Here is a 16,335-nt window from a genome sequence, read left to right on the forward strand (position 1 = left end):
CACCTCTTTCAGAAAACACACATGGTGCTTCAGGGTTATGACTGAGGAGGACTCCCAAGTGGAGAGGGTGCCACAAAGCACAAAGTTCCCCATGCACAGAAGGAATTGGGTACTAAGTTCCTCCGGCGTTAAATGTGCTGGACACATTCCCGGGTACTTTCCCAAGGTCCCCCTGCCAGGCTCAAGCTTTACACCGTTTCTCACCTCAACACCCTACTCTGCTTCCTGAAGCTCACTCCGGCACCAAGGGCACTATAACGCTGACTGGTCTAGAACTCACTTGACCCATGAACACACTTAGGTAACGGGCATTACACTAAAATCTGAAATACCTTATAGATCCTGAAAAGATCAATGTGCATAATGTAGATTATCATACCACCATTAAGAATTAACTTCATAAGAAACTTTATGCATAAAGAAGAGACAAAGACGTGGAAAGGCTACTGCTTGGTTAGATCAGCGCATATCATACACATTTATACTGAATTTGTGCACTGGAAAAACTGCACATCAGCAAAAACTTATTTTAAAAAATTAAAAAACATTTTCTGACTGAGAAAATATAGTTAAAATGCAGGGAAACAATGAGGTGATAAAATGTCCTAAGGTCATCAGGGAAGACACTCCGGCAAGCAAAGACTACAGGCTGACCATGCCAGCAGGATATTCCACAAAACTTCCACTTCACAGCACAGACTCCAAAGCTAGGGTCCCCCCAAAGTCACACAGTCGTGACCTGCACAGCTGAGACCCAAACCCAGCTGTGACTTCTGAACCAAAACAGGCGACTTCTGCCGAGACAAAATAAATGCCGGAGCAAGCCAGACAGACCCACCAGCTTGATTGGTTCATACATTTCAATTTCTGAACAAATCCAGCAAGCACCTAAGACAGACATTCAAAAAACAGAAAGCAAACCCATAAAGAAGTGCTCCCAATTTAAGCTTCATTCCCAACACATAAAAGCAGCACATGTTCAAACGTCAAGAACAAAGCATCCACCCAGCTGGCGGAACTCGACACACTTTAAAGTCACTGTCAAGAAAAGCAGCTTACTTCTTGTGTGATTGGTGGCCGGAACTGTTTATGCAGCTCAATAATTATTCTTAGGCAAATAAGAACATTTTCTTCATTTTCCGTCTGAAAACAAACAAACAAACAAACGCATTAAAACAGTTGCACTTCTGAGGTCTTCTTGTTGGATACTCATAAACCCAGAGACCATCACGACCGGTGGGCCATCTCACCAGCAAGCCCACTGGGAGCAACTGACCAGGAGCAAAGGTCTTAGCGGCCCAACTGACACTTCCCAAGGCTTGAAAATTCAGACTGAAGGGCCCAGAGCAGTGGCCTAGCGGCTAAAGTCCTCGCCTTGAAAGCCCCGGGATCCCATATGGGCGCCGGTTCTAATCCCGGCAGCTCCACTTCCCATCCAGCTCTCTGCTTGTGGCCTGGGAAAGAAGTCGAGGACGGCCCAATGCATTGGGACCCTGCACCCGCGTGGGAGACCCAGAAGAGGTTCCAGGTTCCCGGCTTTGGATCGGCGCGCATCGGCCCGTTGCGGCTCACTTGGGGAGTGAATCATCGGACGGAAGATCTTCCTCTCTGTCTCTCCTCCTCTGTGTATATCTGGCTGTAATAAAATGAATAAATCTTTTAAAAAAAAAAAAAGAAAGAAAGATAATTCAGACTGAACAAACCAAATCCAAATTCAGAAACTACACGTCGACATGAGACCGCACGGGCAGATGCCACATCTGACCTCGTGTGACAGGGCCACAGTTGAAATGCAGCGACCAAAAGCAATAGACAAGACTACCTCCAGACTATATGCATCAGATGTACACTGAACATCAACGACTCATGTTTACACTTGTTTTTTTTAATATATTTATATAGTGTTCATTAAACCAAGGACCTGTCAGATGGCTGGGTTGGGCCAGTGGAGGAACAGAGTGTTCACAGCCTCGACGGCATCTCGTGGGACCAGACCCCACACGCCATGGCCACAGAAGGCTGGCTTCTGCTTGGCAACCCCACATGTGCCCAACGCCCACTCGTACAAAAGTGAACAGATACAACTCTCTTCCCCTTTTACAAGCAACAGGTTCCCATCCCCTTGCCAGCAGAGGAGGGGAGTAAGGGTGAAAGGGACATTCTGTTAAAAAGGCAACAGTGTTTACAAAATGAAGACAGGGAGGAACAGGCCCAAGGCTGGGAACTGAGACGCTGCCCCAGGAGCGTGTGTGTGTGTGTGTGTGTGTGTGTGCAAGACAGAGTGTGTGTCCTCAGGGTACCTGTGTCCAGGAGACTGTGGAAGCTCACAGATGAGGCCCTAAGACTACATCAGCTCTTTAGGGGAACTCTTAGGGGCAGAGCTTCAGGTTTGATTCCCATCCTGAGGTTGGGGGACCCCAGTCCAGAGCAAAGAACTTGCAGGGCTGAGATGAGTGGGTCCCAAGCTTCCAGGGGTCCTAAAAGAACTGACTTTGCCCAATAGCACCTCACAGCTGGCCACAGGGCTCCGAGACACACCTCTGCAGGCCTGCCTGTCCCTGAGCAAACCTACAAAATCTAAGATTTCCAAAACCCACAACCTTTGCAGTACCTAGAATCTTGGTAAAGGACTACAGCCACCTTGTATTGTGAAAGACAAGAACTACGGCCTAGTGACCACTGCTGAGCATGGGAACTCTGCGAGGCAGCGACACCCACACTTCACCCTGAGGAGGCGAGTTCTCAGAGAAGTTAAGCAGCATGGCTTACAAAGCCCAGGCAGGAAACGGTACAGCCCAAGTTTGACCCCAACGCGATGCCTCTCCAAGCTCATCCTCCCAGGGGGCCGTCCAATCAATTCACCAATCTTCAATTATGCCAGCTTTCCTAAAAATGTAAGCTGGGGACATGGAGGAAAGGGACAATTCACACTTTTTTTTTTAAACAAAGTTGTCTTCTGGGTTTTTATTTTATTTGTTATTTTACTTTTTTAAGGATTTATTTATTTTTATTGCAAAGTCAGATACACAGAGAGGAGGAGAGACAGACAAAAAGATCTTCCATCTGTTGATTCACTCCTCAACTGATCACAACGGCTGGTGCAGTGCTGATCTGAAGCCAGAAGCCCGGAACTTCCTCCAGGTCTCCCATGTGGGTACAGGATGCCAAGACTTTGGGCCATCCTCTGCTGCTTTCCCAGGCCACAAGCAGGGAGCTGGATGGGAAGCGGGGCTGCTGGGATTAGAACCAATGCCTATATGGGATCCTGGTGCGTGCGAGGCGAGGACTTTAGCGCCATGCCCAATTCACAGTTTTTTATTCCTAGGGCAGGCCTTGTGGCATCACGGCTAAAGCTACCACCTCATGACACTGGCAACCCACTTCCCATCCAGCTCCCTGTTAATGGCGTGGGCAAGGAAGGCCCAAGTGCACCTGCCACCCACATGGGAGACTGGAGGAAGCTCCTGCTTCCAGCCAGCCTAGCCTTGGATGTTGCAGCCATCTTGGGGGAGAACCAATAACCACTCACTTCTAACTCTCTCGAATAAATAAATATATCCTTAAACAAATCCTTTTTACTCCTGTGAATCAGAACCTAAGTGAAAGAACAGTTGTAGAACACTGATTTTTTTACCCTAAGAAAAAGAATCACTAAAGGTTTCTAATACAGATCCATATGAAGAATTAATTCCCCCAAAAGTTACCTCTAAAAAGCGAAACATCACAGACAAAACATTTTTTGTATGAGGACGAAGATGTTCATTGGTTGGTATTCTATGAATTATCTCCAGTACTAGTTTCCGCAGTTGCTGGTAAGGAAAAACAAACACAACAAAAGATAAAGCACATTTGCACCCAGCAGGAGTCAGACCAATGTAACTGGACTCCAAAGCAGGTACTGCAAATTACCACTCTCAACAATCCTACAAGTGCTTTTCAAAGAATTCACGGAAAATGTGTACTGCAGAAAAACTGAATGGATTTTGAAACTTCTTCCCACAAAATAAATGTATACCAACTTGCTAATATCAAATCTGAATGGGATCTAGTCGGAGGCATTAACCAGGATGAGACATCAGCGCGAAGAGCCCCTCCCGTCAGTAAGATGAATTCTGCTAAAGCTGAAGAACGAACAGCAAACTCTGAATATTCTCCCAATCAAGCTTCACCAAATTACTGGTGCTTTACAAAAAAAGTTCTGGGGGACACTGCCCATAGGAACCCAGTGGGAGGATACTGAAAACTCAGCCCATGGCAGCAGACCGCACAGGTCAGTCCGGGAGGAACAAATACATCCTGTTTGTGCCCTAACTGAAGAGGAATGAGGTGTACCAACCATCAATAGGGTAGACGTCCCAACTGGCCCAGCTCACTGGGGCACTGGAGTGCAACGGGCGCCCTGCTGATGGCTCCCCAACTGCTGCACAAGAAGCGGCCGGTTTCAACAGGCGCATCACCCCCCTCAAGCTCCAAGACAAACACAAAGTAACGATGTGGCCCAGTAAGGAGCAAGGTCACAGCCAGTTTTCTGGGCTCATTAGCAGAGGGTTTGGAAAAAGCCAAAGCTTTAGCAGAATACTCAGCTTCGCCCGTCTCCAGTCAGGACTGCTCCAGCCCACCCTCCCTCAACACCAATTTGGGGAGAGAGAGTTCTGATGGACAATCACCAGGCATCAAAGGCACAGGCCTCATTTGGCACCTTCTGATTTGTTTTCTAATGGTAGAAAAAAAAAAGCTAAAGAGCTCCTGTTTTTCTTTAGATAACAACGTAAAAAAGACAGCAAAGACAAGGCTAGATACCCAGACCCCCTCCAGGGAGGTTAATAAACTGTCTCCAACTCAATGAAGCTGACGTTGAGTTTTTCACTGGATTCTTTTCAACATCTTTTGAACACCCCCTGTATAACTAGGTATCAATCAACTAAGCTTATTTTCCCCTTTAAACAGTAGTTCCTGAAGGATTCCTCTGGGAAAAATAGAGTGAAGATGAAAAAAAAATCAAACAGGAACTAAGCTTACTTCACTGGCATTATGAAAATCTGTTAAAGTTCCTTTTAAGAGATGCATGGTTAGAACGGGAGGAAGGGCAGGCACTGTGGCACAGTGCACTCGGCACCTGCTTGGGACGCTGGCAAACTGGCGAGCTCGGCCTCAGTACCAGCTACTCCACACTGCCAACCCAGCTTCCTCTCAGCGTCCACAGCCCAAGGACTTGGTCCTGGCCACCCATGCGAAACCTAGATGGGGTTCCTGGCTTCGGTCTGACACGGACCTTGCTGTTGCAGCCATCTGGCCAATGAATCAGCAAACACGAGGCATCTTTTTACTGTTTGTCCCTACCTCTGTCATTCTTTCAAACAAACAAATATTTTTTTAAAAGTACTACAATAAAGTATATGGGAGAGTGTAAGAGATAAAATGAAACTGGTCATGATGTGTTAACAGCTGAAAGGAGTAACACCGGGCAAGAGGTCTAGGGCTGCCATTAAACCACTATTCTTTCTTTTGTTAGATGTGTGAATTTGTCTACAATATGCAGTGTGCATATACACATGCTCAATTGCAAATGTACGCAACAGAAAATGTCAAAAAGACAGCCAAGACAAAAGAAAACCATGACAGTTAAGTGAGGAGCTCATGGTTTTGGACAAAAACCAACGGCAGCTCATTTTCCCGGTGGCACCCAGGTGAGTGACCGCAGGCCTGCACCCCCAGCAGCATCACACACGCTCATACCTCTGGCTGAGCACATTACCTGGGCCGGCTTCTCCTGAAGAAACTGGACTTCTCCGTCCTGAAGAAAGGTGAGAAACCGCGGGATGATATGTTCCAGGAATGTAGAGTACTGAGGCGACGATGTCACATTCTAACAGCAGACAGGAAAGGAAAACCTTTTAAGTGTTTGTGTACCTATTTTTACTTCAGACTCACCGATGACCTCAAAACAGTGTAGAAACAATTCTGCCCAGGCCACAGCGATCCCCAGGTTCTGTGCTGATAGCGCTTCAGCTCCATCAGGATGACTGCAGCTTCGGAAATCCAGTTTAACGGCCCAGGGAAGGCAATCAAATGCAGAGCAGAAGATGAAAGATTTGAGGTGGCCTCATCACAGAAGGTCATCTTCCAAGAGGAGTCTCCGGAGAGCACCCGAGAGCAGTGAGGTGCCCCAGACATGCAGGGAAACGCACGCCACACCGGGGCTCTGTGCAGAGAGGGCCAGGATGCAGCCGCACGCCCACCAGCTCTACACTACAACACACCTTCTCCCCACACAGGCTGTGGGTCACAGCAGAGCATGACCCAGGTACTCGACCCCCGCCACCCACGTGAGACCCCCAGGAGTCCCAGCCCAGCTCCAGCCACTGCAGTTATTTTTTTTTTTTAAAGATTTTTATTATTATTGGAAAGCCGGATATACAGAGAGGAGGAGAGACAGAGGAGGAAGATATTCCATCCGATGATACACTCCCCAAGTGAGCCACAACGGGCCGGTACTCGCCAATCCGATGCCGGGAACCAGGAATCTCTTCCGGGTCTCCCACACAGGTGCAGGGTCCCAATGCATTGGGCCATCCTCGACTGCTTTCCCAGGCCACAAGCAGGGAGCTGGATGGGAAGTGGAGCTGCCGGGATTAGAACCGGCGCCCATATGGGATCCCGGGGCATTCAAGGCGAGGACTTTTGCCGCTAGGCCACGCCGCCAGGCCCCAAATTTGGGTTTTTTTAAAAGATTTATTTATTTTTATTACAAAATCAGATATACAGAGATGAGGAGAGATAGAGAGGAAGATCTTCCATCCAATGATTCACTCCCCAAGTGACCACAATGGCTGGTGCTGCTTGGATCTGAAGCCAGGAGCCTCCTCCAGGTCTCCCACACAGGTGCAGGGTCCCAAGGCTTTGGGCCATCCTCGACTGCCTTCCCAGGCCACAAGCAGGGAGCTGGCTGGGAAGCGGGCCACCGGGACTAGAATTGGAGTTCATATGGGATACCAAAATGCACAAGGCGAGGACTTAGCCACTAGGCTACTGTTCCAGCCCCTTTTTCTTAGTTTATTTTTGATTTTTAGTTTTCAAATTTCTGTTTGGACGCGGTGCGGTGGCTTGGTGGCCAAAGTCCTCGCCTTGAACGCGCCGGGGTCCCATATGGGCGCCGGTTGTAATCCCTGAAGCCACACTTCCCATCCAGCTCCCTGCTTGTGGCGTGAGAAAGCAGGCGAGGATGGCCCAAAGCCTTAGAACCCTGCACCGCGTGGAAGACCTTGGAAGAGGCTCCTGGCTCTAGATCAGCTCAGCTCCAGCTATTGCGGCCACTTGGGGAGTGAATCATCAGATGGAGGATCTTCCTGTCTCTCCTCCTCTCTGTATATCTGACTTTCCAATAAAAATAAATAAATAAATCTTTAAAAAAAAAAATTAAACCCCAGCAGATAAGTAGCCAGTGCAACAGAGAAGTAGCCAGTGGGGCCAGTGCTGTGGCAGAGCGTGTTAAGCCACAGCCTGCAGCACTGGGATCCTATAACAGTACCAGTTCAATCCACTCCCAACCCACCTCCTTACTGATGCATTTGAGAAAGCAACAGAAGACACCCTGAATACTTGGGGTCCTGCACCCACGTGAGAGACAAAGAAGACACCCCTGGTTTTGGTTTGACACAGCCCGAGCTGGTGCAGCCATTTAGGGAGTGAAGCAGCAGATGGAAGATCTCCTCTGTCTCTGCTTTTTCCATGTAAGTCTCATTTTCACATGAATAAATCTTAACAACAACAACAACAAACAGTAGGTGGTGTGACTGCCTACTGATCCAGAGGATGACCCAGTCTAAAAGAGCAAGCAGGAAAAGAATGAAGCAAGCCCAGTTTTGAGGGACCTGGGAGAGAACAGAACACCGCACAATGTGAGGCCCCAAAAGAAGGCACTGTGCCCGAGGAAGGTCACGCAAGGCCTGAGCAGCGCAGCCGCACTTGGCCTAACGCAGGATCCACGACCCGACTGCCGAGCGCGCCTGGCAAGGCCACCACTTGGCCAGCAGGGTGTTAAGACAACCACTAGAGTCGGGATTCCCTAACACTGGTGTGGAGAGGACAGATAAGGCTGCGTACTAACTTGCAAATTTCAATTTTGAATACAACAGGAAATAAAATGCAAGAATTTGTAACTCTGGAGTTGTTACGTAAAAAACAGACCCACACGGCAGCTGCAGGAACACACAGCAACATGTGCTGGCCTCAACATGAGAAACAAAGTACGAAGCTCATACCTCAAAATTCTCGCTAACTTCTTGCATCATTTTTAACTTTGTTTCATCAGCTGTAAAAGACAAAACAAACCATCAGGCAACGGAAACCAATTAAGGATGTCATGAAGTGACTAGATTCAAGCGGCTTGGGAGAAGCAATCAGATCTTATCAGTTTTGCTGTCACGGCCCAACAGAAGGCACTTAGCTAGTTCCCTACAGCCGGTCACACATCCACACACATCCACACAATAAACACACTGACACGGACGGACACACACACACACACACACGTTCACATGCCTCTTTGGGGATCCAGCCTATTTTGCTCATCATTTTGCTTCTCCGTGAAGCAGGACAAACAAGGATCACACCCATGCTCCAGCCGCACAGCCACTGACTGCGGTGAAGGAGCCACAGCAGCGCACTGCTCCGGGCAGGGAGGACCCACTCACGTGTGTTCACATCCGTGAGAGCTGCCACAAACTGGAGGTATTTCTTCATCAGCGTGGTTTGGTCAACCACGGTGGCCCCTTGTGTCGCGACAAACGCCATCTTGCTTTTGGGCTGGTTTATACCTCACGAGACAGGTCTTGGGTCCATCAAGTTCAAAGTCACCCAGCCTACGAAAAGGAGCAGAGGGTTAACCAACTGATCAAGGACGCCAACTCACAATCACGGGGAAAATCCTCCCTAAACGTTTCTATCCATAAACCCAGAATATAACAGGATCCCATCTGCTTCTCCGAGCACCCAGGTCACGTGAACCCTCCTCGTCTACTACTTTCTTGGCCTGACTCTTAGAAAAGCAAACGCTGTCCTTTCCTATTTTTCCCTTCCTACCCCTAAGCCAGGCGTAGGCACACACTTGCTTGTAGAAAGCCAGATGGTAAGTAAGCATTTTGGTCTCTGTGGCCAGGGGTCTGACACCACTCAGCTTTCTCATCAGTTACAAAGCAGAAGCAGCCAATTAGCGATCAGGTAAAGCTGACTGCGATGAAGCTTTGCCCAGGGACGCTTCATGAACCTCGCGTCATTCTCATCCATCACACAATACAATTTTTCTTTTGACTTTTGCCCAACCATTAAAATTGTCAAAACCATTTCCAGTTCACGAGGTTGTTTGAAACAGGCATCAAGTGGGGGGGTTGGCCCCACTATAATCTGGCAATTTCTGCCCCAGGTGGTCTGGGATTCTCAAACTTCACTATGCATTAAAACTCCCAGGTGTCGGGGTTGGCTGGTGGTGTAGACGGCGGGTTAAGCTATCGCCGGCAACACGGGCACTCCCTGTGAGTGCTGGTCTGAGTCCTGGCTGTTCCACTTCTGACCCAGCTCCTGGCTGGTGATCAGGGAAAACACTGGACAATGGTGTGAGTGTTCGGGTCCGTGCACTGGCACAGGAGACCGGGCCAGAGTTCTAACCCCTGGCGTGGGCCTGGCACAGCCCTAGCCACTGTGGCCATCTGGGGAGTGACCCAAGCCACAGAAGGAAGACCTGTCTCTTCCTCTCTTTCTATACCTTTCAAATGAATAAGCAAATCTTTAAGATCTTATCTATTTTTGCTTGCAAGACAGATTCACACGGAGAAGGAGAGAAGGCAAGATCTTCCATGCACTGGTTTACTCCCCAAATGGCCACAAACCCCTGGAGCTGAGCTGATCCAAAGCCAGGAGCCAGGGGCTTCCTCCAGGTCTCCCACACGAGTGTGGGGTCCCAGGTACTTGGGCTGTCCTCCACTGCTTCCTCATGTCATAAACAGAGCTGGATGGGAAGTGGGGCAGCCAGAGCATGAACTGGCATCCATATGAGATGCTGGCACTTGAAGGTGGAAGATTAGCCTGTTGAACCATGGCACCAGCCCCAGAATAGATAAATCTTTTATTTTAAAAGAAAAACTACCAGGTGCCAAAGGTGAACTGGCAACCATCACTTGGGAAACAGGCTGTTTACAGCTTGCACAGAACTGTGTTCTCAGAAAACACCCCTTGAAATGAGCCAAGGTTTCCAAAGGCATCGCAGCCACCACACGGAGGGCTGCCACTGCAAGCCCACACACAGCTGGGGATCTGGTTTCTGCCCTGTAAGCTGGTGGGCAGGGCGAAAGCTGCCACCCAAGATGCGGGCACCCTAGATGAGTGTCCGCGCTGCTCCACTTCCCATCCGGCTCCAGTGCAGGCGCCCTCAAGGACTGGGCCGTTAACCCACAGGAGACACGGATGAAGCTTCTGCCTTCAGCCTGGCCCAGTGCTGGCTCTTGCAGTCATCTGGAGGTGAGACAGGAGTGAACCAGCAGATGGAAGATTTCAATCTCTCTTTCTGAGACTTTCAAATAAATACATTTCTTCTAAAAGAAAAAATAGCTGTGCACATAAAGTGCATCCCCCCCCCCCAAGCCATTTTCCTTATACAATTCACTCTGCATTTAAACAGGCTTGGCTCTCCATCTTCAATACAATCCGCCATCACCACAGATCTCGCACTGCGGGGTCCACACCTTCACAGCTGACTGGACACCCAAGGCAAGAGGGACAGGCGGACACCTGCCAGCTCCTTCGGGCCGCCCTCGGCAAGCTCGCGGGGTGCGAGGTGGGGCCGGAGGAGGCCCACTTCTCGGCCGATCACACAGAGGATCCCGTCAGGGAGCGACGGAACTGGCATTAAGGCCAAGGCACCCAAGGACTCGGGCAGCCTTGCTGAGGCGGGAGGGACTGAACCCCAATACCCCAGGCCCACAGCCCCCAGCCGGAGGGGGCCCAAGATCCAGGGCGGGACCCCAAGAAAATGGGATCCAAGAAAACCCAGGACCCAAGAAAAACCCCTTTCGTCCAGCCTTTAAAAACAAAAAAACCCTTGGTGAGGGCTCGCAAACCCTCCTTCACGGAAGTCCTCCATTTCCCGGGGACCCCCGCCAGGCACGCTCCGCTTCCCGCTGGGATCCCGACAAATCCACGCGGCCCATCCCACCCGCCCTTCGAGAAGCGGCTCCCAGGGCCCCGGAGGCCGAGGGCCCACGTCCGGCTGCCCACGGGCCCGGGAGGCACAGGCCGGAGCCCGGCGCCCCAACGCCCTGGGTCCCCCGGCCGCCCAGCTGCAGCGAACCTGAGGCGGCGCCGCCGGGCCGCAAGGGGCGCTGTGCTCGCCGCTGCCCCGCCTCAGTGCGCGCCGGGGCCCGCGAGCCCGGAGCCGGGCCGGGCCCGGGAAGGCGTCGCCGGCCCCCCGACCAGTCGTCGCCCCGGAGCTGTCCCGGCGCAAACGCCTCCTCCTCCAGGTCGCCTTCTTTTGTGGCCTTGCCCACCCGGAGCTCTTCCGCGAACTGCCTCCCTCCTTAGGCCGTGCTACGGCGGGCGCCGAGGGACAATCGCGACACCCGCTTGCCCCGCGCGTGCTCGCCCCGGTCGCCCCGGTCGCCCCCGCTCGTCTCCGGGCTTCCTCTCAGCTCGATCCCCTGCAGCGGAGCAGGACTCCTCAGGACCAACCCCGGGGATGGGATCCGACGGGAAGCCGCAGCGCTCGGAGCCCCCTCTCCGCCAAGATCTCGCCGTCTTCAAGCCCAAGGGGGAGGCGCGCGCGCTCCCCGGAGGCCGTTCGGCCGTTCGCCCGTGCGCCCTCAGCCGTACCTCCGCAGCCCGGGCCTCCCGCAGCCTGCGCCCGCAGCCCCCGGCAAAGCCCTCGCCGCCGCAGCCGCTGCCGCGCGCAGTCCCGCCCCCGCCGACCGAGAGCAAGGCCCGGCGCGCCGCCCCCAAGTGGGAGCGGCCAAGGCGGGCGGCGGGAACAGGGAGGGGCGTGTGCGGCCCGCCCGGGTGGGCCCGAGGGGTCGGTGCTTGGAACCCAGGCACGCCCAGCGCAGGCCGGCGGGCAGGTGCAGCCGAGTGTCCCTCCCTCCAGTCCCCTCGCCTGCAGGGAGGGGAGGCCTGGTGTGGGTTGAACGCGACGGGCGGGGCGGGGTCTCCACCCTGCCCTTCGCCTCTGCCTGGGCTCAAAGGGGAGAGGGGACAAGGAGGCCCTTCTAGAAGTTTAGAGAGAACACCAGACCCTGTGAGCCAAGGAAAATTCTGGTGCTCTGCTCGGAGGTGGCAGCAAGAAAGGTCCCGTTTATTCTGCAGGATAGCCTTCTCACCCGCCCACTCCTATCCTGGCAGGCAGGAGTCCTTGGAATCTCAAAGGCAAGAGGCCGGGCTCAGTGTGGTGGCCTAGCTGCTAAAGCCCTCACCTTGCACGCGCCCTGATCCCATTTGAGCACCGATTCTAATCCCGGAGGCCCCGCTTCCCATCCAGCTCTCTGCTTGTGGTCTGGGAAAGCAGTCGAGCACGGCCCAAAGCCTTGGGACCCTGCACCCGGGTGGGAGACACGGTAGAGGTTCTGGGCTCCTGGCTTTGGATCGGCTCAGTCAGCTCCGGCCGTTCCTAAGCAGCACAAACGGCCCGGAGCTGACTGAGCCGATCCAAAGCCAGGAGCCCGAGATCTCTCTAACTTAAAAAAAAAACCTTAAAAAACAAGGCAAGAGGCCTTGGAGGCCGAGTCAGTGGGGGAGAGGACCAGGTCAGGTGACACGGGCAGGGCAGGTATCAACAGGCACCTTACACGTGAGGGGTTGAAGTGAGCTGCTCCTGGATGTAGGGGATTGGGGAGTCTGATCTCCGTGCTTCACCTCCTTGCACCTGCCTGGACTCCCCTCAGGCCCATGCCATCGCCCCTAACCCACCAGAATTCTCCCACTCCCTTCCCCCAAAGATGGCATTTCACACTGGACAGTGAGGAGAGGTGCCTACAGATACCTCCTAGCACCACCCCGTCCAGGGTGAACCATGGCTTCTAGCCTGGGTTCCTGGCCTGAGAGGAATCAAGCAAGTCCTAGTAGGTCCTTATGCTACCTAGAAGAAGCTACCTGGAAACAGAATTCTCACTATCCCCTCCTCCCCGACCCTCCCCCCCAAAAAAGCAGGAAGTTCAGATTTGGAAAACATATAAAAAAACCCAAGGGGTGGTGGTTTGTAGCCTCCATTAGGGCTAGAGAGAAAGGCAAGGCAACATTTTGAAGTTTCAGTGACTTGCACATGAGAAAGGTCTGCCATGGAGCCTAGCCGCAAGGCAGGGGATTGCTGCCTCAGCAGCCTTCTAGCCCAACACCCACCCAACGGGTAATGATCTTGACCTGCTTGTGTCTCCTGGTTTAGAGATTGGGTTCAGTGTCGATCTCACTCCTATTAGATGCAGCAGATCAGAGCAGGGATTGAGCACAGCAGTTAACAGGTGCTGCTTGGGGCACCTGCCTCCCACATCACAGCTCCCGGTTCTTGTCCCCACTACTCCACTTGCAAGCCAGCTTCCTGCTAACGCACCCCCAGGGAGGAAGCAGATGATGGCTCAAGGACGTGGGTCCCTGCCACCTATCGACTTGGGGGACCTGATGATGGAGTTCCAGGCTTCTGGCTTCCCCCTGGAGCATTTGGAGCATGAACCAGTGAGTGGAAGTTCTAGATCTCTCCACACCTCCCCATTTCCAATAAAAGCAAAATACATAGATTAAAAACAAAACCCTGCAAAGACAGTTGGACTCACTTTCATCACCCGGCCTTTCTTGCCTGCTCACATTCCTTCTCGTCTTGTTCAAGCCACCATGGGGGCTTGCTGTGACCCCCTACCCACCTACACTGTTCCAGCCTTATGAGCTTCTCCTCTCTGGAAGGCACAAAGCTGGCTCCTTGGCCTCCTCATTCAGCCCAAGTGTCACCTCCTCTGAAAAGCCTTCCACAGGGGTCAGCAGACGGAAACTCCTCCTACCCACTGTCAAGTATGACTCATGTACCCCATAACATCACAATCTGAAACTGCAACTTAGGTACCAAAGGTATCCCCTTGGGGAGGGGGGTGTGGAGTATTGAAGGTGAAGCAGTTTACTGCTGCCAGGCCTTTGTCACTTAATGTTCCCAGAGGGCTATCTTGCAACATTGTATGCAGAAGTCCCCAGCAGAGTCAGGGTTTTCCAGCATAGACTGTGTGAAGAGGTGGAATGTCTGGGCTTGAAAGGCCAGTCCCCTCTCCTCACTCCTTGCCTGCATGCGCTTTACAGACTAGCTGGGCCTTTCTGGCTTATCCCTCCTCAGTTGATGTCCTGGATACGCCCCCAACCCTTCCTTTAAAAGCCCCAGCAGGGCCCGGTGCAAAAACGTAATGGTTAAAGTTCTCCCCTAGCACACGCCAGGATCCCATATGGTCACCGGTTCTAATCCTGGTGACCCTGCTTCCCATCCAGCTCCCTGATTGTGGCCTGGGAAAGCAGTCGAGGACGGCCCAAAGCCTTGGGATCCTGTGCCTGTGTGGGAGACCCGGAAGAGGCTCCAGGCTCCTGGCTTTGGATTGGCACAGCACTAGCCGTTTGGGAAGTGAACCATCAGACAGAAGATCTTCCTCTCTGTCTCTCCTCCTCCCTGTATATCCTATAAATCTTAAAATAATATAAAATAAAATAAAAGACCCAGCAAACTGCTACTCAGGTTGCTGCTTTGGGAAAACTTTCCTCAGGCAGCGCCCACTAGTGGCTGATAAGCTGCTGGTGCCCTAAGTCAGGACCCTATTGGGTGCCCTCTGTGGCTTGCAGGTGGCCATCTGACTGAATGTTGCCCTGATCTGTGGGTGGTGGGTGCAAAGAGGAAGTTTGGTATATTTTCCTCTTTTTTTTTTTTCAATTTGGAAGTCAGATATACAGAGAGGAGGAGAGCCAGAGAGGAAGATCAGCCATCCATTGATTCACTCCCCAAGTGGCCGCAATGGACAGAGCTGAGCCGATCCGAAGATAGGAGCCTGGAGCCTCTACTGGGTCTCCCACGTGGGTGCAGGGTCCCAAGGCTGTGGACCATCCTTGACTGCTTTCCCAGGCTATAAGCAGAGAACTGGATGGGAAATGGGGCCACCAGGACACAAACTGGAATGCATATGGGAAACCCACGTGTGCAAAGTGAGAACTTTATCCACTAGGCTACCATGCTGGGCCCTCTCTTCCTCTTTTTAATTAGGAGAGAAATTCTATAGGATTAGGGCTTGTCCTTGTAGCCTTGCTTAGAAATTTCCTCTCTTGGAGGGATGCCATCACCATCTTGGCGGGACAGGCCAAGGAAAGTTCAACCTGTGGGCTTGGGTGGAGGGAGTTCCCAGCAGCATAGGGGCTGCAGAGGGTACCTGTACAGGTCGGACTAAATGCTTGGAGCTCTGGCCCCAGCCACCGCTGCCAAGTGGTGAGCAAGCCCTAGGCTTGCCTAGGCCTGAGAATTTTCGCCCTTAATGCTGGCAAGCATGAAGGGATCTCTCGGGAGTTTAGGTCATTCCCTGGCTCCACCCACCACCACCATCTTGGGCTTGTGCCAGAAAGCCAATCGGCACCAGGTTCCACCTATTGCTGCCCTGCAGCCAGCTCTGGGGTCTTGAGGGTGTGGAATTATTGCCTAGAGACATCCATGGATACCACTTCTTGGCCTTTTGGCTAAGATCAAGCGTAGACATTCATGGATAAAGCCACTGTGCATGTAGGTGAGGAATGAATCTTGAGGGACTCCTAACTACAACGCCACTGTACTTGCAGGTAAGGGAGGGGACTGAGACCTGGTAGTTTGGAGGGGAGAGACTGGAAGATCTATATGGGTCAGACTAATACATCAGCCTACACGGGAGTCCTGAGCAAGGTTTGTTAGCATGGAACATTACTGACTACCACATACCACTCCTTGAGACAGCTAGGGCTGGTGCCTGTCTGGCAGGGCTAGATCCCCCAGTACCTGACTGAATGTCAGAATAGGGCACGGATCACATTAGGCAGGGCCATGACAATAACCAGCATGCGTGAAAACCAGGTCAGGAGGTAGATTCTGTGGGACATGTGTGAGCCCAACCCTGTGGAAATGTAAGTCCCACTGGTTAGCTCCGAAGTTGGAGTGATAATGGGCTGAGCTAGGTGTGACAATGGAGCCTGGCATTACTCATGGGTACAGAGACCAATAACAGTCTGGGCAGATCCAGGCTGCAGCACCTGCATGTGCATCCTAAAACAGGGTGTAGCGCAGGCCGGGCCACAACATTCACCAGCTCATGCAAGGCCAAA

The 16,335-nt window shown here is 52.2% G+C and overlaps 1 protein-coding gene and 1 non-coding gene across 7 annotated transcripts in view; both read right to left on the minus strand.

Annotated features, from left to right (window-relative positions):
* The window catches only part of TRRAP (transformation/transcription domain associated protein), a 103,270-nt gene extending 92,239 nt beyond the window's left edge, over window positions 1-11,031 (minus strand). For 5 of the 6 annotated variants that reach the window (XM_058681146.1, XM_058681149.1, XM_058681147.1 and 2 more), the window contains exons 1-6: window positions 10,737-11,030; window positions 8,694-8,861; window positions 8,262-8,311; window positions 5,756-5,866; window positions 3,705-3,809; window positions 1,060-1,143 (exon numbers count right to left, since the gene is read on the minus strand). In XM_058681146.1, coding sequence (XP_058537129.1) covers window positions 1,060-1,143; window positions 3,705-3,809; window positions 5,756-5,866; window positions 8,262-8,311; window positions 8,694-8,793 — 450 coding nt within the window. In that variant the 5' untranslated portion in view covers window positions 8,794-8,861; window positions 10,737-11,030. Of the gene's footprint in view, window positions 1-1,059; window positions 1,144-3,704; window positions 3,810-5,755; window positions 5,867-8,261; window positions 8,312-8,693; window positions 8,862-10,736 lie in introns of all 6 variants that reach the window. The other variant, XM_058681145.1, reaches the window with a different exon arrangement.
* LOC131483315 (small nucleolar RNA ZL1) lies at window positions 8,393-8,585 on the minus strand. Its single transcript, XR_009247619.1, has one exon. It is a non-coding gene; the product is annotated as a small nucleolar RNA ZL1 (small nucleolar RNA).
* Window positions 11,032-16,335: the final 5,304 nt, after the last annotated feature.

This window comes from Ochotona princeps, chromosome 24, assembly GCF_030435755.1.
Source record: "Ochotona princeps isolate mOchPri1 chromosome 24, mOchPri1.hap1, whole genome shotgun sequence".
Classification (NCBI taxonomy): Eukaryota; Metazoa; Chordata; class Mammalia; order Lagomorpha; family Ochotonidae; genus Ochotona; species Ochotona princeps.